At 53.0% G+C, this 24,830-nt stretch overlaps 1 protein-coding gene across 2 annotated transcripts in view; it reads right to left on the reverse strand.

Annotated features, from left to right (window-relative positions):
- Nucleotides 949-24,830, reverse strand: part of CRHR2 (corticotropin releasing hormone receptor 2) — a 45,090-nt gene continuing 21,208 nt past the window's right edge. For both annotated transcript variants that reach the window (XM_018047111.1, XM_018047110.1), the window contains 10 exons: nt 16,485-16,570; nt 14,779-14,888; nt 14,324-14,441; nt 12,029-12,182; nt 11,446-11,506; nt 9,982-10,054; nt 4,637-4,722; nt 4,302-4,437; nt 3,855-3,896; nt 949-2,710 (listed from right to left, as the gene is read on the reverse strand). In XM_018047111.1, coding sequence (XP_017902600.1) covers nt 2,570-2,710; nt 3,855-3,896; nt 4,302-4,437; nt 4,637-4,722; nt 9,982-10,054; nt 11,446-11,506; nt 12,029-12,182; nt 14,324-14,441; nt 14,779-14,888; nt 16,485-16,570 — 1,007 coding nt within the window. In that variant the 3' untranslated portion in view covers nt 949-2,569. The remainder of the gene's footprint in view (nt 2,711-3,854; nt 3,897-4,301; nt 4,438-4,636; nt 4,723-9,981; nt 10,055-11,445; nt 11,507-12,028; nt 12,183-14,323; nt 14,442-14,778; nt 14,889-16,484; nt 16,571-24,830) is intronic.

Here is a 24,830-nt window from a genome sequence, read left to right on the forward strand (position 1 = left end):
AGGAGTGGCTGGGACATGGCACTGAGCCTCTGCAGCTGCCCGAGTTCTCCACGCTGCTCTGACCAACACTCAGCTCGTCCAGCAGCGGGGCTCTCCAGCGGCCTCTTGGGCCTGAGTCATTTGCTGCCCCTTGCTCTACAACGGCCCACGATGATGCTAATGGAAGCAGCCATTGTGACGCCTCTGAGGGCGCAGGGAGACTTTCCAAGACCTGCAAGGGCTCTGCACCTGGGAGTCAGGGGCCCCACCTCTCTCTGCTGCACAGGTGTGAAGCAGAGCATCCCCCTCCTGCACCTCATTCAAGCACCTCCCAGGGCTTAACCCCACCCCTCCCAGCCCCAGCGCTGGAGGAAGTCCAGGTGCTCTGGTGCTCTGGGACCACCCAAAAAGCATATTCTCCACACAGCAAAGTCCTTGACAAGTCTGAGGTTGTTCGAAAAATGAAAATTTGCAGCCTCATTTACAGAGGACTTAATCATGTGGCCAGTTGACAGATCATCTTTGATGATAAATCACTGCGCAATTTTTGGCACACATGTCAAAAAGAGTTCAGAGAATTGGGTGACATCTATTATACTTATTTGTGTGAAAGGCTTCTCAGCATGTAGAGCTATAAAAATGGAAGGAAATGAAGAGGCTGGGTCCTGATGCATCCACAGATTCACAAATAATTTCTTATTTGTTTCACTAAGATGTGTTTTCAATATTTTCCTTTCTAGGTTCAGCAATTACTTATAAAAAATTTTAGACATCTATATTGTTTTAATCACTTGTACATTATATTTTATGTCAAAAAATCAGTTGTAATAACTCAATCCAGAAGACTAAAAAAAAAAAAAAACCCTTAGAATGTTTTGTCATAGGAAGTTATTTCAGTTCTAATTTCTAAATGTTTATTTGTGGCAGAGAAGTATGATAAGGTAAGAAATAAACTTTTAACCTTAAAAAATGCTGCATTACTAAGAAATTCTGTAGGGGGAATGGAATGGAAGTACAAGTCCCAAGAGAAAAGGAACATCCTAAAATTTCCAGCTGTTAAGGAAGAGCAGGTTGCATTTTTGTTTTAAATAGATGAGAGTTAAATCACCACTGTTTGGATTTTATATGATGTATTGTAAAGCACTGTGGCAGTTTTATTTTTAAAATGTAAATACCAAATGCCAGAAATCACATTTTTCACAAGTTTTAAAATTTATGTGAAAAATATTAGATGCCAACTTAAAAATGTGCAAGATGAGATACATAATTTTTAAAAAATGGGGTGGGGGCAGTATAACAAGAGCAAAAGCTCTTTCAAACCCTGGCCTGATGGCTCTCCCTGCCCTTTGACTCCCACCCTCTCCTGGAGGGAAGGGCAGATGGAGGCCAAGATGGAGCCAGCCCCGGTTATCACCCATGGAGACTGCAGGGGCCAGCTCTATACCTCCCTCGAGACTCCAGAACAGGAAACAGGAACAGACCGCAGCCTGCTGGGGTGCGCCTCTCCTTCATGCTGAATTAAACTGCCTTTGCATTAGCAGGAAGGGCAGACACTGGCCTGGTGAACATAAGGGACAGACCCGTAGGCATTGGTGGAGAGGGGGAACCGGCCCCAGGCCAGGGCGAGAGTCTCTGCAAACGAGGGTGGACCTGGCCCACCATCCTTGGCCCACAGCACCCCTTCCCCTGAGGGGAGGCTGCGTTTCCACAAAGGCATGGTTTATTTCTCAGATAGCACAGATGTTTCTGAAGGGGAGACTGAAGCCCAGCCTCAGGTCGGGGCTGAGGGATTAGTTCCAGTCACCAAAGTCAAACTTTGGTTTCTGCTCTTTCTACCCTACTCCTTCTCCCAACGCACCCTCCAGGCTTCTTCTCCTCCCCGTTTTGTCCTGTACTATGTATCTGGTTGGTCTAGGAGTATGTGCCGTCCTGGCAGCATCTTCCTCCTCACCTGCCCCTCCCCAGGCTCTGAATCTGTGGACCAGGATGAGAAGAGGCCCCTCAGTAAAGGAGGCAGCATATCCTTCTAAGAGCCCGAGGGGCAGGAGGATGGGGTCAGGGGTCGGGGCTAGGTGAGGCTTTTCTAGGTTGAGAGTTCCGGGATGAAGCCGGTGGAAGTCATCTCTTCAGCTGCTATGCCTCCCTCCAACTGCAGGGGGCGCCACTGAACACAGAGGCAGAAGGCTTGGAGGGGCCAGCCATCACTCTGCTGCTGGTGGGAAGACCCTTAGCTGTGAGTGGGGGCAGAGGAGCCCCTGGTCTGTCATGAAAGCCCTTCCTGGCTCTGGGCCTCAGTTCTTCATCTTATAACAGGGTGACAGTAAGGATCCAGCCAGAGACCCGTGTGGGCAATGCCTGAAGATCTGTGACCTGCTCTTCTCTGGGGGTTCCTGTGACTTCTCAGCTCGGCTCCCTCTTGCACTGAGCCTTGGGGCCCCGCCGGCCCTGGTTCCTGAGACCCCCTTGTGCTTCCCTTCTCTCTGCCCCCACCAGGGCCTGCATGGCTGGAAGAACCCAGAGAAAGGTGCTAAGGAAAATGGGGATGCTGTCCTGGTGGTCAAGTGATGGGCGAGAAGGGGGCACTCAGAGGTCATACAGCAGCTGTCTGCTTGACGCTGTGGAAGCTGATCCTCGTGGGCGATGTGGGGATGGACATGGCCCGGGCCACAGGGACTCGGAGGGAGTGATGGTCCTGCCAGCGGTGCCACCTCTTCCTAACAGCTGAGCGTACCTGCGGGGGAGGGGGAGGACGATCCTGAGGTCCCAGCCAGTCCTCTCCCCTGCCCCCTGCCTCTTGCTGGGCCATCACGGGAGGCTGAGGTGGCCCACCTGACTGCCACCCTCACACCCAGGGACAGGCTGGTTCCAAAAGCAGGGTCCTTCTCACTTCCTCTGTAGCCCTGATCTCTATGCCCCTGCAAGATACGCCCTGCTTACCCCAGCATGCAGCTGAGATGGAGCACTACTCATTTCAAGACCTGACTGTCACTGGTGCCACTCTATTCTCACCTGCATTGCAACGGAAGAATTTTCTGCAAAATGGATCATGTCCCCCACATGCTGGCCTGCCACATGGCTAAACAGAATAAATGCTCCGCAAGCATTCACTGTTTGCTTGCTTTTGTGGCTCCTCCTCTCTCTACCCTTTAGCAGCCCATCCTGGTCTCCACTGTGGACTCTCATACCTGGGGTCTACTTTAACTGACAGAGACCCCAACATGCAGACCCCACTATCACCCTGTGCATGGGCAGGTGAAGGGGCCTCAGGCCGTCACTGGAATTCCTCTGGGGTGTGTGGAAACTCTCGAGCCCTGGGAGGGTATCTGCTTCCTGCCCCAGCACCTACGATGGGTCCTCACCCATCACAGGCCTGAGTGAACCTCTCTCCTGCAAATGTGCTCTGCTAGGATTCTGGGCTTTGTAAAGCTCACCAGGTTTCATTGGAGCCTGGCTCTCTGAAACCACCTGGAGGCCTGTTGTCCCTCAAGCAGTAGGGAGATGGAAGGGTGCACTGGTGTCTTTCTGCTCCCTGGACCATAAAAGCCTGGATGCACAGCTCACATCCTGAGCACATCTCAGGATGCACTCTCCTGTCATCAGCCATGTTCTGGCTTCCCTCTTCCATGAGCCCCTGCGGCCTGGGCAGCTGCCCACCCAGCTTTCCGGGTGCATTGTGGAGAGCTGGTGTATTGTTTCTGCCTGAAGAGTTGACCTTCTAAACTGGTTGGAGTCCCTGAGACAGGATTCCTGTCTCCCCAAAAGTTGAGTGGTTTCTCTGGCCCTCCCTTTTCCAGAGTCAGGGACTCCCCTCAAATTGCCCTGGAGTGGGGTCTGAGGACCTCAGAGCCCAGGCCTCCCTGGGACGGGTGTCATACCTCGCCATTGAAGAAGCAGTAGAAGACAGACACAAAGAAACCCTGGAGAGGAAGAGGGAGAGGTCAGTGGCCTGCTTCGGAAGCCGCTCTGCCTGGGGGGTGGGGGTTGGAGCAGGGATGGGGTGGCTGGGGGAACACTCTGACTCGGGCCCCCAGAGGCTCAGAGCCGGGTGGGCACCCCCATCATGGAGCAGGCTTACTGGGGTTCACTGTGAGCCATAGCCTCGGAGCAGGGGCTGGGGCCTGCAGTAGGTGCAGACGAGGGTGACCCTGATCCAGTCAGGGGTGGGCCCACCTGACCCTGGGTGTGCACACACTTGTACTTCAGTGTGTATGAAGTGAACCCCGTGGGCGCCAGCCCCACTGAAGTGCTCTGTGAGGGCAGGGGTGCCTGAGCATGCCAGGTCAGGGAGGCTCACTGCAGCCCCATCCCGCCGTGCGGCCCACCTGGAATGACTGCAGGAAGGAGTTGAAATAGATGAACACGATCTGCGACAGCTCGTCCTCCCCGGGGTTGACAAAGAAGAGCATGTAGGTGATGCCCAGAAGGGGCAGGAGAACCAGGGTGGCCTTCACCGCCTTCCTGGGGGGTGGCAGGGGAAAAGGTGACAAGACCCATCTGAGCCCACACTGCAGGTGGGTCCTCACTGGCTGGTGTTTCTTCTGGGAGCCTGAGTGAGGCCCCCAGGTGAAACTCGGAGGGTCCTGCCCAGAGGCAGGGGGATGGCCCAGATGGCCTCCTCATTCCTTCCCTGCTGAGGGTCGAGGGACCCATCACTTACCTGTACTGGATTGTCTCTGATGTGGTGGATGCTCGTAACTTTGTCATTAAGATCCTGACAATGTTGAACAGAAATATAAAGTTGATCTGGAGGGAGAAGAGCAGGAAGGAAAAAGGAAGAGCTATGAGGTGGGGACGAGCTGAGAGACAGCCTTCTCCCCTGCAGCCCCCTGAAAATCCATGTCCCATGCACACTCCCGTTCCACCTGTTAACCCGGCACCTGCGTGGGGTCCCAAGGCCTCTGCTCCTCCCTTCTAAGGGCAGGCAGGTACCCCATTTGCTCAGCCCCCCGTCACCCGAGGGTTCCAAAGCCTGCTACTCCACCCCCAGGTTGGGGAGGAAACACAGACTTGGAGGCACAATTCCTCAGAGTCCCCAAATCCGTGCCCTCTCCAGGGATGCCAAAGGAACCCAGGGCCCTGCTTGGCCCTCTGCCCACACTCCCCTGCTGCAAGGCCCCCACGTGTCAACTGAGGTGCTCCTGGACGTCCTTTGGACAGAGCATGGCCCTGCCCTGGTGGAGCAGATCCAGCCAGATGGAGCAATTAATAACTCAGTTGCTGGGAGGATTGATTAATCTCTCACCATTCATTTTATAGAGGAAAACGCTAAAATATTCACAGACACCTCTGAGGCCATGGGGATGAACAGGCCCCTGGGCTGACTCCGAGGCTCCTAGAAGGGCCTCATTTATCTTCATTCTGAGCCTTCCCTTAGCATCGGAGCCTGCCACACCCAGCCTCTCCCCAGGACCTGCCCAAGTAGCCTCCGGGGGCAGCTTCAGGCTGTGCGTGGTCTCTGCGGGCACGCAAGTGTCGGCTCGTCTGTGTGTCTGTGTGTCTGTCCGTGTGCTGCCCTCTCAATGTTCCATGTGGGCCTGTGCTCTGTGCTGGGATGTTTGCCTGGGAGTGTGCTCACATGTGAATGTGTATCTGGGGACACGGACATGCCTGTGTCTCTCTTCATCCATCTCCAAGTACAAGCAGACAAGAAAGTGAGCACTGTAGGCCTGACACCCCAGGAATCTCTCCCAGGAAAGAGGGAGATACACATTAGCCGAGGGGTGTCTGCTGGGTCATGTGTGTACACACGTCTGAGGATGTGTGCACACACACACACACCCCTCCTGTCCCAGGCCTGAGACTCTGTCATTTCTGAAGTCTCCTAAGTTCCGGACCCCAGACAGGGAGTTTGGGGACACAGACATCCCTGTGGCCTCTGGATCACCCCTAAGCTTGAGGGTGCTCCAGGGGCCTGGGGTGGGGGTGGGGGTCCCTTCTCAGTCTCAGCCTGCTGCTCTTGAACTGTAGTGGCCCAGCCCAGTGAACCCAGGGTGAGGGCCGGTGGAAGCTTTCAGCCAGGGCTGCCATGCCCTAATGCACCTTGCTTCCTCTTGAGGCTCATCTAAGCTCTAGCTCCTGGGTTTCTGTTATATTCTCCTGGATCATGAGGTCACTTTGACACATAGGTAGATCCTAATTTTCTCATACAAGTGATACAAAACACTTGACCTTTTCTGATTCTTCCTAACTTCTCTGAGAATAGAGCTTATAGGAATCAAAACATATTCTCATTTCTTCCATATTTCCCTGCATTTTAAACCTTATTCAATATTCATCCATAAACCCTTTAACCAATTCAATTATCCACTCGCTTTTATCCATCATTCCTTTAATCCATCCATCCAAATATTACTTGACCATCCATTTATTAACTTCTCTACCCAACTACCCACTTATTTAAAGTGTGATATTCATCTACCCATCCATCCAACCACCCATCCATCCATCTAAATATCTATTCAACATCCTATTCATCAATTTATCTACCCTCTCACTCACTTAACAGGTAACATACACAGATTCAATAACCACCTACCCATCCACCCATCTACCCAATAAGCAGTTGCTGTGCACCTCTGAGTTACAGGGCCTCTTCTGTGAGGCAAGAGCAGGACAGGGGCTGGTGTGGAGGGTCTGGAAGACAAGGCCTTATCCCCTCTCCTCATACCAGGCAGGAGTTGGTGACACTGTTCCCACCCCATCTCAGCCTGGTCTGTGCAGCCCCAAAGTCACTCTTTCCTTTTGAGTTTGGCTCCCAGCCTCTCGTTTACAACATCTTCTCCACCTCATTTAACTGCAGGCACCTTCTTCCCTGCCCCAGGGAGGTGCTGACACCGCCCTCCCCACCCCCACCCCCGCCCCCACCTTCCCAAACCTTCCCTGTCTGAGCATGTGCAGAGTCAGGCAGGGAGGGAGGAGGCCTGACATCTCTTCCTTCTTGGCTTCAGACATGATTCCTCCTGTCCTTTAAACCCAGGCCTGGAGAGGAAGCCCCAGCCCTTGGGGGTGTCCTCCGCATCCCTTCAGCTCTGGGTATTGGGGTGCTGCCATCACATCTCTGCTCCCTCTTCACACCTCTCCCAGCCTCAGCTTGTCATGCACATTCACTGGCTCAAGCAACATAGCCAGCCTGCTAGTCTTGCCTGGATCTAGAGCATCTCAGAGGCCCAGGTCCTGAATCCAACTACACGCAGGGTCCTGTCTGGGCCATGGAGAAAGCCCAGACAACTCACATCCCTGACCACAAGGCCGCTGGACACATTACAGTTCTTCAACTAGAGTATGCACATCAAAGGTGCTTACTCCCAATACAGACCCTGGACCTACCCCAGAGATTCCCAGGGGCAGATGAGGGCCCTGGAACTTGCATCTGGGACAGGGGAAGCTGAGATGCTGCTGGGGAAGACACCATCCATGGAACAAAGAGCCGAGTCTTTCACCAGACAGACCTCACGTGCCATCTACCATTCTCCTATACCTGCAGAGGGCAGTTTCCAGGCTGGGGCTTTCTCTGGTGCCAGGGGAGCTAGCTCAGCCAGAAACAGGGAGGGGCCTGGAAATGTGGGGATTCCAGGTCCCCAGGGCATCCTCCACTGATGGGACATAAAGCGTGTGGGTAAGTAACCTGGCTTCGCAACCGAGGGTCAGTTCTGAGACTCTTCCGCTTGTTGCCCCGGGGAAGCCTGCTCATCACTTCACCTCTGTTGGTTTCCTTCCTCGTCTTCTGCTTTCACTCTCATGCTACTTCTGGGGACCACCTCCCACGTGAACACACCTGGCTCTAATTTCAGCTATTCCAACTAGAATCTGCGTGGCCTTGGGCAAATTGCTTAATTAACCTTTCTGAGCTTCTGCTTCCTTGCCGATCTAGCAGGGATTGCCACCGAGCCTGTCTGGGAAGGTCACGTTCAAATATTCACAGAGAGCACTGAGCTTGTGCTTTTCCCACTCCGACTCCAGTGACAACAGCCTCCTGCAAACCCAACCAAGCCAACTCCCTTCCCAGGACCCAGAAACGAGCACGGGTCTCTCGGACAGTTGTGAACTGCCAGGGGAGAGCAGCAGCGGCAGGGGCACTGAGTTCGCATCCAATGGAAAGGACAACGAGATGTGGTGGGTGACCCGCCCCTTGGGTCTCAGCTCAGCTAGCTATGAGTGGTAACCCTGTATAGTCATTTCATCTCTCAGGTTCTTCATCTGTGAAACGGGAGCATTATCCCTACCTCCAGGCTTCAAGGATGTGAGGACCGGGAATGAAGATAGAGCTTCTGGAAGGGTTGAACGTAGAACCTGGAAGCCCTGTCCATGCACATAGCAGAGTGTGGGCTGGGTCCATGGGGAAAGACAAGCACAGGGCTCTTAGTAAGGGTGGAACCAAAGAAGGGGGCATGGACAGGAGGCGGGAATCGGGTCTTGCATTGGGCCTTCCTGGCTTCCCTGGTGGCTCAGAAGGTAAAGAATCTGCCTGCTAATGCAGGAGGCCCAGGTTCTTTCCCTGGGAAAGATTCCCCGGGAGAGGGGCGCAGCAACCCATCCCAGTGTTCTTGCTTGGGGAATTCCACGGGCAGAGGAGCCTGGCAGGCCACAGTCGATAGTGTGGCAGAGTCTAACATGACTGAGTGACTAACACACACACAGACACACACACACACAGAGACAGACAGACAGACACACACACACAGACACACACACACACACACACACACACACACACACACACACACGGCCTTCCAAGCCTGTCCCCCTTCTCTGTGCATTTCCTCACTGCTGTCCGGCATCTTTGCAGAGGGGGCTTGCACCCCACCCAGGTCAGCCTTCCTTGGCTGGTTCTCAGGCTCATCAGAAGCCTTCTCCCTCCAGAATGGGCTCTCAGCTGCTGGTGGGGAAGGAATGGGTCTCATGGGGTTTCCATTCACACTGTGGAGGGGGTGGGGATCCGTGACTCATTGCAGCTGGGAATCCAAGGACAATGATCCCCCCCTCTGACTGCTGACAACGAACGGCCTCCATTTCTGAAATGAATGGAACCCTGATGGCAGAGTTTCAGGCAGTGGGTGAAAAACCTTCTTAGTCATATATATCAAGGACACTCCAGAAAGGGGTCAAATGAATCCTGGAGGAAGCTACAAAACGGTGGAGAGTAAGGAGATAAAAAGAGATAAACAGTCATTGTCTCCAAGGTAGACCAAAGAAACCCCCATTAGGCACCTGCTGTGTGTGAGAGGGGCGTGGCCGTTCCCTCTCAAGCTTCCCACAGGGAGCGAGTGGCCCTTTAAGGAAGCTGGTACATACAGGAGCCTGAAATTACCAAGCCTGAAATAAGTCTTACGTAAATGCCAGTTTCTTATGGGGCTCTTTTGTATGTTCCTTTTTTTTTTTCAATGTATGATATATAATGGGTTCATTTTTTTTTGCAGAATGCAGCTTCTACTTAAACTCTACCTTAATTAAAGCTCGCTGTAGTTTAGAGACATGACGGCAATTATATCTTAGCTGTGAATACTTTTGGCAAAGGGCGGGGAGCTGGGTAAGGAACAATTGCTCATTATGCTCCGCTTCATTCGGTCCCACTGCTCCAGGCTGGGGGCGGTGGGCTGAGCCCTGGAGGAGGTCTCTGCAGGTGGAGGGAGAGGTAGGTCTGGGCTGAATCGAATCCTGCAGACCCTTCTCTCGTCACCAGTTGGCCCCTCTCCCCCTTGCCTGGCTGTCTTGACACTGAACCTGGCAAGGGGATGTCAGATGTCAGAGGCACTAGAAATCTGCCAGTCAGACTCACTCTCTGCCCAGAGAAAGAACCCAAGGGCCAGAGAGGGGAAGGGGGCTGCATCAGAGTGTTGGAAAAGAGAGAACAGAGTGCCAAGCAGCGCGGTACTGTGTACAGAGTGTGTGTGGGGGCGGGGGGAGGGGCTGCTCCAGGCCACGTCCTTCCCCAGCATCTCTGCGGTGGGTCCTCTGCAGTCCTCCGGGTGCCCAGCCCCATCCCAGTTCCCACTGAGGACCTACCAGGAGCACGAGGATGATGGGGCCCTGGTAGATGTAGTCCACCAGGTCTCCGGGCTCCTTGCCAAACCAGCACCTGCAAAGATGGGGTGGCTGTAAGTGGCCTGCTGAACCAGAGCCTGGGGCCACTGCAGCCTTGGAGCCAGGGTCCTCTGGCTTGATCCTTTCTGAGACCCCATCTCCTTGGCTGCTCCTCCCCCTAAAGCCTGGATGGACAGCTCCAGACCCACTGACCTCCTTGGCTCACTCCTGAGCTGCCTTTTGTCCTATGTGGAGGGTCTGGTCTCCTCAGGTAGACTGAGGGAGGGTATGGGTCTCCTTCCCCCCACTCCCCCACCCCCATCCCAGACTGCTGGGCCCAGGGCTAGACCCACAAGAGACTCATGAATGCAGAGCCGGGTTCCCTCTCGCTGGCCCAAAGCCCAACTGCCCGTACCACCTGTTCCCGCATTGCTTGGAACACGCCGCTCCTGGGCCAGGCACTTAGCCACACAAAGCCGCAGGTGTGGAAGCAGGAGCCTTCTCCCAGTGGATCCCCAGCCTCATTCACTCGGGGGAGGAAGCCTGCTTCTACGCTGGTTGGTTATTCTCTGGGGATGCCAGGAGTGGAGAAGCTTCAGGGTCTGGGCAGGTTTAGCCCAGGACCCAGTTCGGCTGTCAGCAACTCTTAGTGGACCTCAGAAAGGGCCCTGCAGACTTAAGGAAGTTCTATGTCTTCCACACCCTGGAGGCCACCAGTGCACACTGCCTAGGTGTGTGTGCGCTCACTGCTGCCCTCCTAGCACAGGGATTTTTTTCTTTGCTTAAATGCCCCCACAACGGGAAGCTCACTACGTCTCAAGGCAGCCCTCTCACTCTTGGGCAGCTTTTATTGCTAGGAGCCTGGAACCTACCCATTCCTGTCCCCACCCCTAAATTCATCTGTTCTCTCCAGCCTTGGAGACTGCTAGAAGATCTGAACATAGAGACTGACGTTCCTTGTCCTCTCTTCTCTCAGCTGGTGGCCCCCAACTTCCCCACCATTCCCTGGCTGACCTGTTGCCGCCATCTGTGCTGAGGCTATTTCAAAGTCTCTGGTGCAGAGGGCCCCAGTGTGAAACACTGCAGCCCAGGCAGAGACTGGGATGCAGACGGAAACAAGTGTCCACTGGCCTGACCCGGGGCATCTGTGAGAGGCTCAATGCCACAATCTTGGATGTGCTCTGACCTGAAACCTGGGAGCCCTTGGCCTCCTCCATACGGCCCAGGCCAGGCTCGCCACACCCAACTCCAGGAGGAGGGCTTACCAAAGGCCAAGGGGGTCATGCATTGGACGCCAACTCAGTTCCACAAAGTTGACTTGACACCTATCACATGAGTACCTCTGGGTGCTGGGGAAAGTTTTTCTATTTTAAAACAACGGAAAAGTGAATCTGTCCTGGCATGGCTGCACTTCCTACCTGCTCACGGCTGGCCAGTCCTACTTACTGTTCATTCTCGTAGTAGAGCTTGCCAATGGCCCAGGCAATGACGATGGGGCAGGGGACACCTGAAAGAAGGACAGACACTGCTGCAGTGGACAGAGAGATGGTCAGGACACCCTCTTGAAGAGCAGAGTCGGGGGACCACATGGGGCTAGGACATTGTTTCCAATCATTCAACTGCAGGCCATCTAGGACCTTGGGGGCCCCTATTCCTAGACCCCTGCCCCACCCCTCCCCTACTCTCAGCTATCCCCTCCAAGCAGGTCAGAGAGATGAGAGGACAGTGTGATTTCCTGAGATTTTTGATACAGAAGTGGAGCCGGCCAGCTTCTCTTTTGAGGCGAGACACAAAGGTCTTTGGATCAGCCATTCCAAGCAAGAAGAGGAGGACCATTTGTGGACTGTGCTCTTGGAGGGACCATTTACTTTTCCCTCGTCTATATGGAGGAGAGTGCCTGCCTCCTCAGGCTGTCCTGGGGATGGTAGACAGCAATGTGGTCCCGTCCTTGGACCCAAGATGAAAGGAGGTGACCCTGTCAGCAGAATCCTCTCCCCACTCGACCCTGCAGGCCCCCCGGGACCCTCACACCATCCAATGAAGAGGAAGAGCCACTTGCGCAGGCGCTCGGTGGAGTAGGTCATGACAATGGCCGTGTGCAGGTAGCAGCCCTCTACGAACATCCAGAAGAAGTTGGTCACCACGAAGTAGTTGAAGACGGTGGTGACGCAGCGACACCAGACCTGCACGGGCACGTGGCAGTCAGCAGGTGCCTGGAGCCAAGCCCCCCAGTGCACAGCTTGAGCGCTGACAGAGGGGAGTCGTTGAGTTAGGTCACGGACACAGAATTAGACACTCTCGAGTCTCATTCGGGGAAACTTCACCCTTCATCATTTCTCTTTCAGTTTTTCAGATTAAGGGGCCAGGCTCCCCTGGAACCAGGGTGTCTGACTTCTCCCTGGTGATTTCTAATCTCCTTCTTCATAAAAGAAAGTGGGAGTCTGGCTCTGAGCTTTCTGCAGGGAGAGGCTAGAACTGAACAGCACTGCTGTGTATCACTGTCATTTTCTCCAGCACATGTATTGGGCTCAGTAGCCCAGTAACGTGACCCCATAGACTGTAGCCTGCCAGGCTCCTTTCTGCATGGGATTTTGCCAGCAAGGAGACTGGAGCAGGTTGTCATTTCCTCCTCTGGGGGATCTTCCTGACCCAGGGATCGATTGAACCCATGTCTCCTGTCTCAGCAGGCGGATTCTTTACGACTGAGCCACCTGGGAAGCCTATTTTTTCGAGGATCACCTTCAGTTCACAGCAAATCAGCCTGGTTTCCATTTAGGGACGGACTATGAAATTTCATGCAGAAAAAAAATAGTGAGTCAATTAAAAGAAAACTGCTACTGAAATAGTACAGGGTCTGTGAAGGTGAGCCACAGCTCTGGAGGTGATCCTCCCAGATTCCTGGGTTTAGGAAATTCTGGGCTTAGCATGATAGCAGCTGTCTCTGGAATGGAGAAGGAAATAGCAACCCACTCCAGTCTTCTTGCCTGGAGAATCCCAGGAGGGAGAGCCTCGTAGGCTGCTGTCTATGGGGACATGACTGAAGCGACTTAGCAGCAGCAGCGGTCTACTGAGGGAGACTCGCTAATGCTGGGGCCTCTAGCAAGTGGCCATACCTCTCTGAATCTCACTGCATTGTAGAGAAAAAGACAATGCCATCTTACAGGCTGGTTCCAGGAGATGGAGGTGGCAAAGGCAGGCACCATGAAATGAATGCCATTGCCACGTGCCTCCTTAGTCAAGGGGAATTTGTCCTCGTCCCTCTGAGCAGAGTTACTACCACTCCCTCAGAGGACAAGCCTGCCCAGAGCCACCGTGTGCCATGGCCAGGTCTGGCTTCAGGCCAGACCTCTTCTCAATGGACCCTACCTGGCCATCTTTCCTGGGGATTTGTCCCCAGGGCACCCTCGGACCTGAGAGCGTGGGGAGTGTGGGAAGTGGATTGTGGACGGCTCAGCCCAATAGCCTTGGCTGTCAGAGCATCAGCTGAGCTGATCTCAGCCTCTGTGGCTTCCCCTCATGATCCCAGCCCCAGTCTTAGGCTCCACGTGGCTGTCTGTTTTCCCTGTTCTGAGAAAGTCCTGCTGAGGAGGGACTCCAAAGATCCTCTCCTCCAAATCCTGCTTTTCCCCCAAAGCTTAACAATGCCTTGTCAATACAAGCCAACAGTGGGCTGCACGACACCCCAAACTGATTGAATCCCATTGATGCCAAGGCAAGGCTCGACAAGGTGCCAAGTCAAAAGGCAAACCAGGCTGGGTGTGTGCTCAGGACTAGCCATCCAAAGACAATGTGTTGAGCAGTCTCTAATAGTGGACAGAAGAGCTCTGTGCATGGCTCTGTTTCACAACCTGGATGCTGTATAACAGCGGCTGACACAAATCCAGGGTGGGCAGCTAATGTGCTGTTCTGCTCAATGGCCTGATGGCCCAGTTGCAGAGGCATCATAACAATGTCATCTAACCTTTCTGAGCCTTGGTTTCCATGTCTGGAAAATTCCACATAGGAAAATTCCTACAACTCTCTGATTGGAATCAAGTGAGCTAAAGCTCAATAGAGGTTAATTTCAGCCCCCTTTCCTCTAAGGGACCTTAGGGAGGTGCCGAATGCACAAGACGGGGAGTGGAACAGGATAAACCAAAGTCTGGTGTCTGGTCTGAGCTGCTCTCAAGACCCCATCTGGAGCCCCATTCCCCGACCCCCAGCTCTGGAGGGACAATGATGTGGTAGAGGTGAGCTCAGGTTCAGGTCCTCATGTGAAGATGGGGTGAGAGAGGTGGGAGCCCCCAGAGCCCCCCGGGCCCAGCCCCAAACCTCCACCCACGACCTCATTGTTCTCGTGCACTTCGTGGTCGATGAGCTGCAGCAGGAACCACATGACATTCCGCAGGATAAAGGTGGTGATGAGATTCCAGTGAATCACGTTCCGCAGACAGCGAATGCTCCTGTGCAAGACCCAGGACAGCTGTCAGCCGGGACAGGCTGCACCTGGGCTCAGAGCTCAGCTGGGGCAGGGGACAGGGGTCAGCTGGGCCTGTGCCCCTCCCTCTGACCAGAGGTGAGGGAGAGGCTTAGCTTGGGATGAAGGCAAGGCAGTCCTCCAGAGCCAGCACCCCTTTTGCATTCTGCATACCTGCTAGTGGTCAGTGCTCTGGTGTCTCCCCAGGCCCCTTTTGTCCATTGGCCCCAGGGTCGCCGGAGTGGAGGTGAGCATGTCTGGGATGGGTGAAGGGGATGCCACGGCGGGGAGGGCGGAGAAGAAGCAGGGGTGGGGTGGCTCACCGCAGGGCCAGGAAAAGCAGGAAGGCACCCACGAGGGCTGCCACGGACACGCAGTGGCCCAGGTAGTTGACGATGAGTGCGATTCGGTAGTGCAGGTCATACTTCCTCTGCTGGACAGACAGATAGACACACAGGCAGCTGGAGGCCTGGGGCATGCGGCTGCTCTAGCGATGGCCACCCAGTGCGTCCTGACCTCGGGGGCAGAAGAGGCTCCAGGTGTCGCCAGCACACCTGCCTCCCACAGCTCTCTCCTGTCGGCCCTGCGTGGCTCTTGGTATAAATGGCTGTGGTCAGGAGTCCCGACATGCACTTTGGGGCAGATCTGAACACAATGTATCCTGAGCTAGGCCAGAGGTGCAGGGATGTAGACTTTTATTGTTGTAATTAATTTATCTTAATTGGAGGCTAATTACTTTACAATATTGTGGTGGTTTTTGCCGTATATCGACATGAATCAGCCACGGGTATACATGTGTCCCCCCATCCTGAAGCCCACTCCCACCTCCCTCCCCACCCCATCCCTTCTATTTTATTTTTAATTCTGGAATGGAAGTAGCTACACCATTTTTTAGTGTAGCTACACCAAACTTTGAGTGTTTTGTCTCAGCTCACACCCTAGTGGGATGCACCTCAGAGTGCATTGACCTCCACCTCTGGGACTCAGTTTTGACATCTGTGTAATCAACCTGCCCTCCGGTCTCTGAAGCCGTGAACTATGTATGGCAAGTCTGGGGTTCCCTTGGGACCGGTCTGCTCTGGGTACAGCTGTGAGGGGGTGTCTTGTCTGTAGAAATTTTAAGAACAGTATCAAGGCCAAATAAAAGTCAGTCTGATTTATCACCACTTGCTGGCAATTCTAACCAGAGGCAATGATTAAGACAGTCCTTCCTGTCAGGGCAGATTGTCCTGACACCCCATCCTTACTTTGGTTTACCAGTGTTCACATCTCAAGCACTGTGAGATGGAGAGTGAAGGCGGAGGGCTGGAGGGGACCACTTTCCCTCCTTTATGACCGTCCTGCTTGCCTCTCTTGTGGCCTCACTATAGATTTCCTTTGGCTCACAGTTTGTAGAATCACTTTCTCAGGGTAGACAAATGTTTTTCCTCTGAGCTTGGACTTCTTTTGGGGAAAAGTTACAGCCTCACTGGGGGCTGTAATGGGTGAATGAGGAGGAAGATGGAGGTGGGATGTATCTTTTGGAGTCAGGAGTGAGAAGTAGCTTCAAAGGGGAGGAGGTTGGCACCACAGACAGTACAGAATCCAGTTCCAGAGCAAGGGGAGGGGTGAAGTCTGAAGGGGACCCAGCTACCTGCAGGGAATAGCCCTCTGAGCACTGCGCCTGTTTCCACATGGAGTCGCACAGTCAGAATGCCAGATGGGGAAACAGGCCCAGAGGACGGGAGTCACACAGCCTGTCAGATGTGGGGACACGGGTCACACGGTCATTTCCTGCTTGTGTGGCGTGCCACCTTGCTTGTGTCGCTCACCAGCCGAGCTCTCCCGAAGGTGGGGCCTTATGTCCCCTTCTCTACCGCACCACAGTGTCACTGAGCACAGGACAGGACATAGGGCAGAGACAAGAGGTGCAAAAAGGGGTGGGTGGTTGCCACAAGGACTGGTTCTGCCCCCCTTGGAATCCTCTGTGCTCAGTCTGAGTCGTACTGCTTATACAAGGACCGAGGGTGGGGCAGGTGGGTACACTCACCTTATCATCCAAAATGGGTTCACACTGTGAGTAGTTGATCCGCGAGGCCCATGTCCCATTCTCCAAGCACTCTCGGTAGGCATTCCCTACAAAAGATGCCAAGCGCCAAGCAGGGGTGGGGGTCACTTCTCTCCTCAAGAACTCTCTCTGGCTCCCTGGTACCCACAGGTTAAGGTCCCTACGTTTCAGTCTCTCTAGACCTGCAAACACAACACGTCTGACATTCACGTGAAAGTCATTAATGTGAAAAGTGCATAGAAGGCTTACCACCCAGGGTAGCTAAAAGGCATGATTAAAACCCATTTCTGATACAATCTTTGACTAGCAATTTGTACATTTCCTTTAATTTTGTTCAAAACTGAACCCCAGGGACTTCCCTGGTGGTTCAAGGACTAAGCCTCCACGCTCCCAGTGCAGTGGGCCCAGGTTCGATTCTGGTCGGGGAACTAGAGCCCACACATGGAAACTAAGAATTTGCACACCACAGCTAAAAATTCTGCGTGGCACTACTAGAGATCCCACATGCTTCAGTGAAGATTGAAGATCCTGTGTGCTGCAGCTAAGACCCGGCGCAGTAAATAAACATTAAAAAAAAAAAAAGATTGAACGCCATTGTGAGCCCTGGGATGTGGCTGAAGATTCACTACTTTTAGCACGATGAATGGCTTCCAAACTTATCACAGTCATTTTATGCTCCCGAGATCCATACTTTTCCCATCAGCACCAGCACTTCCATGTGCAGCCCAGTCACTATTTACACAGCAGGTGTCTGCCCCGTGCCAGCTCCTCTTCTAACTGCTTCATTTACACTTGCCCATTCCATCCTCACAGCAACCTGATGAAGGAAGCACTAAGATTAACCCATTTTACAGATGAGAAAAGTGAGGCACAAGGCAATCGAGCAGCTTGCCAAGGAGACAAAGATAAGAAGATTCCAACCCAGAAGGTCCAGGTCAGGGCTTCTGTTCCGAACCGCTAAGCCACTGGCATAGGAATGACGGCAACGTAGGGCAACCAGACTGTGCGGCTGACCCTGAGCTGCAGCTGCCTCGGAGGCCACCACGTGCTCTCTAAATGCTTGAGAACTCGCCTCTGTGTTCAAGTCGGAGTGTGATGTGCAAAAAAGACATTTCAGAACGTCTGTGTCTGATATAGAGAAGGGAGGGGTATATTGAAGGGGGATGTACAAAGTTCAAAGAATGCTCCTATTTTCTCTAAATCCTAGCTTGACTGTCAAGATCTAGCTCCCAAGCCACCCTCTCCGGGTAACCCACTGTCCCCTCCAGCCAGGAAGAACCTCTCATATCTGATAACTCCAAAGCCCTCTGCGGCCTCTGCTCGGCATTTTGCTGTTTTCTGTACCTTACCTCCCCCGCTTACTCAGAAACTCTAAACCACCCATTGTTTATCGGTAATTTGTACCAGGGTTCTGCTCTCTGGCTAATGGGCAGTTGTCTGTGGATTTTTCTTTTGCGCTTACGTTTGAATCACAATACACAGCTAATTAAAATAAATGGTTCACAGAGCACAGAGTCACAGAGCTGGAGGGGGGAACCTTTGATTGTTTTTGGAAGCAATGCATTCTGAAATAATTAAGTTACTTTAAAAATCCACTTCCGCTGAGCTAACAGTGAGTTAAAAGCAATGAAATTACGAAGGCATACTTGCTGAAGAGCAGAAACAATGGCGGAGATTCTATTAGCCTAATTGTTTTTTAATTTGAGCTCATAGGTTTTTCAAATTTGGGGTTGTTACTGGCCCACTGCTGACTCCTGGGCCTGTCACCTGTCAGCGAGGTCCCCGGCCGGGGTGTGAGTCAGTTAGGCCAGTGTTGGTCCGACACCGACTCTGACCCAGGGCAAAGACACCAGCTCCTTGCTCCTCACCATGGCATCCAGCCCCAGTGGGGTCTCTTCCCCTACAGGTTATACACAGAAAAGTTGTATGTGAAGAGAATGTGATGCATAGGCTCAGTGATGTCACTGAACTAAGGAAGAGTAAAGGGTGAAGCCAACGTAAAGGCATTTTGGGAGGGTGGGTGCTTTTATTAAATGAACAGTCCCTCTCTATAGGGGTTTAGAGTCCCTCTCAACAGGCCTGGGTGAGATGAGACAGACTCTGATTCTGGCTAGAGTCCAAAAGGCAGAAAATTTTATCTTCTATGGCTGTGTTATTAGACATTATCCAGCCTTCCAGAAGTTCAGTGCTAAGCTACTTCCTCCAGGAAGGCCTTTTTGATTGCTTCCATCTAAACAGTCTCTTTCTCCTGAGTCTCCCAATACCTCCATGCTCTTCGTCCTGACAGCCTGAGCCCCACACTTAAGCTCCTGCATATGACCTGGACCTGAGCTGTTCGGGTGCATGAGTCTGGTGTCTCAGATCAGTGTGGGGCTCCCTGAGGATGTTGTTGTTCAGTTGCCCAGTCATGTCTGATTCTCTGTGACCCTGTGGACTGAAGCATGCCAGGCCTCCCTGTCCCTCACCATCTCCCACAGTTTGCCCAAGTTCATGTCCATTGCATCAGTGATGCCATCCAGCCATCTTATCCTTTGATGCCTTCTTCTTCTTCTCTCAATCTTTCCTAGCATCAGGGACTTTTCCAATGAGTCGGCTGTTCACATCAGATGACCAAAATACTGAAGTTTCAGCTTCAGCATCAGTCTTTCCAACGAATATTCAGGGTTGATTTCCCTTAAGATTGACTGGTTTAATTTCCTTGCTGTCCAAGGGACTCTCAGGAACCTTCTCCAGGACCACAGTTCGAGGCATCAATTCCTACCCCTGAGCTGAGAACACTCATCTCCCAAGTACGGTATCTTGTGGTGGTACTGACCATGGGTGGGCTTGAGGATAGGAGGGGTCAGGCTAGAGAGGCTGCAGATCTGAGACCTTTCTGGTCCCTTACATCAATGCCCTTGGGGTACCAAGCTCTATGGAATTCTGTCTCCTCCTTTATTCCCCACCCCCCCGGAGTCCACCCCTCTCCTGTCCCTCTACCCACCTCCTCTCTGGTCATCTCGCCTGGACTGGTACAGCAGCCTCCTCTCTTGCCTCCCTGCTTCATCGTTTGTCCCCCTCGACCCTCTGTCCTTTACCCCCATTTCATGTCGGCATCTAAATAAAAGCCATCTGCTGCTGCTGCTGCTGCATGCTCAGTCATGTCAACTCTTTGAGACCCCATGGACTGTAGCCCACCAGGATCCTCAGACCATGGGGATTCTCCAGGCAAGAATACTGGAGTGGGTTGCCATTTCCTTCTCCAGGGGATCTTCCCAACCCAGGGATCGAACCCATATCTCCTACATCTCCTGAATTGGCAAGCAGATTCTTTACCACTGAGCTACCTGGGAAGCCCAATAAAGGCCATCAACAGCTTTTTACTGCTCTGGAGAATAAAGTCCAAATTTCCAGGTGTGCTAATCAAGGCTCTTGACACTCAGGCCCCAGTAGAACTTGCCTGGTCCTTCACTACCTCTCCACGTGGCTGGTGATATTTGCACCAGCAGGCCTGGCACACACCACCCCTTGAGACTCTCACCCAATACTCACTGACAAACTCCCATCTCTCTTTTAACCCCCAGCTCTAATGCCACCTCCTCCTGGAGGCTTCCCCAGTACCCAGGGTACTAATCTCTTCCTTTTCCCTCTAAACACCTCCTTTATGTCTTCCCATTTCTTGAAACATAGGTCTTCACACTCAATTACTGCCCTTGAACTACAGCAGCACATCCATTTCATATCATAGTCCAGCGCACACACACATATCCGTCACATGACTGAATCCAGTTTCACAAAGCAAATTTTATCTTACCACAGCTATAATAGTTTCTTTCTATTCTTTTCTAATGAATTATATGTATTTTATACCCAAGTGCTAGTCATGACCCCCTAAATTTACTTCACAATCTGCTATAGAACAACACAGTTTGAAAAAGAAAAATCTTCTAGAGCATCTGACCTCATCACTATGGGCTTCATCTCTTTAGAACTGATCCTTCTTTTCTTTGCTACCGAACTTAAGCTCCCTGGGGACAGACAAGTAGGCAGAAACCATGTTGGAGTCAACAGATCCTGCCTCTGGAGTGAGCCATTGAGTACACGTGGGCTGAATCAAATTAACTCAAATCTGGCAAAACCTGGGAAAGCAGGGTCTGAGGTGTGGGATGCAATGGTGGGAGGGGGGCTTCCCCTCTGGGGACCCAGTCATGCCTGGGAATAAGGCTCTGGTTATACACACTGAGTACCAGGAGGCTGGAAGACAGATGCTCCCAGCACTTCGGGAGAGTTGGCTAATGAGGACACTAAGCTCTCAGGCACAGCCTCGGACAGAAGAAAGGAAGACTGGAAGAGTCCCTCCTGGGAGCCAGAGGAAGACGGGCATGGAGAGTCTCAGGGAAGGTGGTCAGGCCAGAATTGTGGGGATGGAGGCGGCAAGGCGGGTGCCTGTTACCACAGCAACACAGGTGCCCCCACCAAAGGTCAATGCCAATGCTGTGCAGTGTAGTCTTCCAGGGGCACCAGGGTCAGTATGATGCAGGCAAGGTTTTCTCTTCTAGGGCTCTGTGGTCTGGGAAGCCCAGACTCTCACCCTGGCAGCATGACAGGACTCTGCCCCCAGAGCGGCCCTGGCCAGTTGAAAGCCCCCATTACAATACGCTCTCTCCCTTCCAGAGGCTGACACTTTGATGAGAGTTTCTGGTTTGGGCAGTCACCTGAGTGGTCCAGGAGCCTGGCTGGGAGAAGATGGAAGCCTACATTCTAGCTGTAGTTTTGTCTCTGGCTGATTAAGTGATTTTGGTTAAGTCCTACCCCTTTCGGCCTCAGCTTCCCCACTCGTGAAAAGTAATGTAAACTGCTTCTCAGTGATGTTATATTAGCATTTTGGGGCGGAGGGGGGGTCAAGCATTTGCTACATGGGACTTTTCAATCTGCTAAATGGCCAGTAGTACCCTCAAGCCCTTGTAACAACCTCAGATATCCATATGTCACTTTTAAGCACTCCTGAGGTTGGCACTTCTATCTCTGATAGTTGAACCAACAGTGTATGGGAGACGGGGGCCATGAGGGACCATTTTTTTAGTGGTAGTTATGAAACAGAGTGAAGAGTCAGGTGGGGTGTGGGGATGAGTGAGACTGTGGTGGAGGAGCAGCAATGTGGTCATTGGCTGTCTGGAAAGAAAATGACAAGAAGTGAGGGTGGAAAGGTGCTGACAGGGAGACGGGAAGGGCCAGAAGCAATATTTACTGAAGGAATAAGGTCATTGTGCAGGACTGAAACTTTCAGTACCACGGATAGCAGAATGCTACCACTCCCTGTGGATGCAGCTTCAGTGAACTGCAGAGCTCCTAAGATCTAACCCTAAGCAGCCCACCCCTGTCCCACATTCACCTTCAGCCCTGTGCCAACAGCAGTTTCCTGGAGCTACCCAAACAATGTGCGTCTCCCTGAGTTAAGCCTGCACATTTCCTGTCTTATTTGATTACTGCACGTTGCGGGGGGTAGAGGTGGGGGCAGCTGGTGATGTTGACCCAAACTCGGAACCCACCTGCCGCACTGAGAGACTGAGAATCTGCCATCATCAAGCCAGTCATCAGGTTAGAAAGGGCCTCCTCAGGGCCATCTGCTTGTGACAGAGGGGAAGGGAACTTCTTTCCCATTTTTTTCAGTGTTGTGTGGACACTGCTCTCCAGACCCCACCATCACTCTGGACCTCCCCAAACCCCCAGCTCTCTATTTCTGCCCTTCTGTCCTTGAGTAGGTATGGGAGGGGTAAATGTCCACACCTACAGCAGAGAGTGGGGAAACTGAGTCGGGAAGGCACAGTGCAGACCCCACTGGGTCCATGATGAAGGGAAGAGGTGTGAGTAGAATCCAGCTCACTGTGTGAGATCACTGGCCTCTCCAGGGAAGGGGCAAGTGGGAGGAGGCGCCTACCCTCGTTCGGGCCACTATTGTGCAGGCTCCCTCCTTCCAGTCATGCTTAGCAACGCTCCATCGGCTTGTCGCCATGACACCGGCCAGCACAGGGAGGCTGGGAGAAGGACCCTCGAGGCAGAGGCTGCTGTAGAGAGGAGGATGTCAGGGGAAGGGGGCCCCGAGAATGCATCCAGCTCCCCACCCACCTCATACAGAGAAAGTGAGGCTCAAAGAGGAGAAAAACCTGCCCAAAGGTGAGATGAGTAGAATTAGAACTGGCTCCCAACCATCGTTTCTGTGAACTGATGGGGGGTGGGGCAGGGCATCTCTGGCTGGCAGTCTCTTGTTCTCCTGTTAACACAGGGGTCTCTGGGGGCCAGGGGGTCACTTCTCTCTGGAGACCTTTGGGGATCAGATCCTCTTAGTGTAGACAGACTGCCCCCTCTTGGCGCCCCAAGACACCATCCAGAGACCACACAGCTTGGTGCCTCTCAAGGTCAACAGAAGGCCACACCACCCCAGCAGGAGGACAACCATCCTTAGTGTGAGCGGGACCCTCAAGGACACGATTGCTCCTCCCTCCAGACCCTAAGCCACACTCTACTCCCCTTGCTGAAACAGCCTACTGTGCACAGGGAGTCCCAGGCACTGCTGTCTCTTGACTGTGACGGGGGCCCATGAAGTCAGTATGTTTCCTGTGTCCTTCACATAGATAAGGAAACTGAGACTCAGATGGGGTGGATCCCCTACCCCATTCACTCAGTGAATCCCAGCACAGCCAGGACTTAGGTGGGCTCCCCTGAAGCTGAGTCTGGGTCCCTCCTGCTCTTCCTCATCCCCAGCCCCACCCCTGCAGGTGCTGCAAAGGGAAATTCCAGCCAGACTCCGGAGCACCTGGTTTGAGGTGGGTGGGTTGCCTTTAGGGTCCTTTGGTGTGGTCCCTGAGAGGCACCGGGGGTGGAATTTGCTGTGGCGGTTCCCGATCCTGCTGGGGTTGCCAGGGTGGAGGGAGAGTAGACAGCGAAGGACGCTGCAGGTTCTGACTTAACAGCAGGAGGGAAGGGAGGAGAGGGAGAGGGACAAGTTCAGAGGTCTCAGCCAATCTGGATTCATATTTAGAAGGTACATCCTGAACATCAAGCAGCACCCTTCGGGAGTGTTCCAGTCCTGCCTCACGATGCCGTGGATGAGCATCTGGGGTCTGAGTAGTGTGAGCAGAACTGAAGCCCATGCCCTGGCATTCAAGGCCTCCATGATCTGGCCCTGTTCCCCCTCTCCCGCTGTTCCCACTCTCCCTTCCACCTGACACATCACTGGCCCAATTATCCAGGGTGTGCTCCATAGCACTTGCTCCATGAAGTCTTCCCAACTTGCTTTCCTTTCTTTTTTGGAATCAACTTTCTTCCATGTATTCCTACAGCCTTGGCTGTGCTATTTCACTGAAGAGCAAATACCAAACAGTTCTCTTTAAACATCTCTCTCTCTAACACAGGAGACCCTGGAAGGCTGATTTGGGTCTTATGCCTCTTTGAAGAGCTTGTTTCTAGTGGAGAAAGGGAAACATATAAGCCCAATGAAGGGATATTAAGTGGAGGATTCCTGGTGAGGGGGTGAGGGAGTCACGGGAGGCCGCATTGGTCTTGCCTGAGATGAAGGGTGCTTAGGCAAAGGGACAGCTAGGAGTCCACTGCTAATGTTTCTCAGTGGTCCAGGCCCCATGCATGCAGATGCGGGGTGTGGGCCAAGAGCTCTCAGAGCCAGCAGAGACTGTTCAGGGCCCTGGCTTTCTGTGGAACCCTGGGTAAGTATCTTTTACTCTATGGACCAAGCATCTCCCAGTCTTAAGCAGCAAGGGAGGGGAATGCCAGACTCAGCACAGAAGTTCTCAGGTGTTTATGGCCAGAGAGGTGTCCTTTTCTGCTATCTTTCTTTCCTCCTCCTTCCCTCAGCCAAACCCTCAGTGATAGGCATCCAACTTTCCCTCTCTCCCAGCAGGGGACAGTTCTCAAAAGGGTGACTGCTGACCCTTGGGCTTCAGGGCTCAGGGTGTGGCTGGGTCTCACTGGGGACTAGGAATGCAGACATGAGTTCCTGGAGTCACAGCTTCTATTTCTCAATGCAGAGGGCCATCTTCCTGGGACTGTGGAGCTGAGGCTCCACCCTGGCACCAGACCTGTCCTCAAAAAAATGTGATGTCCCCACTGCTTCAAGATCTCAAGAACCAGTCCTGCCAACCCCCCTGGAAGCCTTCTAGGAATGCTCCAGTGCCCACCAAGCTTATCTTTCCAATCCCTTATGGCTGATTTGGGTGAGATTGGTCTTCAAGCACCCTGGGGCTCTCTGAGGACAGGGCTTAGCCTTTTTTTCATCATCCCTGGTTCCCAAGTACAAGCAGGCAGACCCGGGGGAAGACCCCTGCGGCTGGAGAC

Source organism: Capra hircus, chromosome 4 (assembly GCF_001704415.2).
Source record: "Capra hircus breed San Clemente chromosome 4, ASM170441v1, whole genome shotgun sequence".
Taxonomy (NCBI): domain Eukaryota; kingdom Metazoa; phylum Chordata; class Mammalia; order Artiodactyla; family Bovidae; genus Capra; species Capra hircus.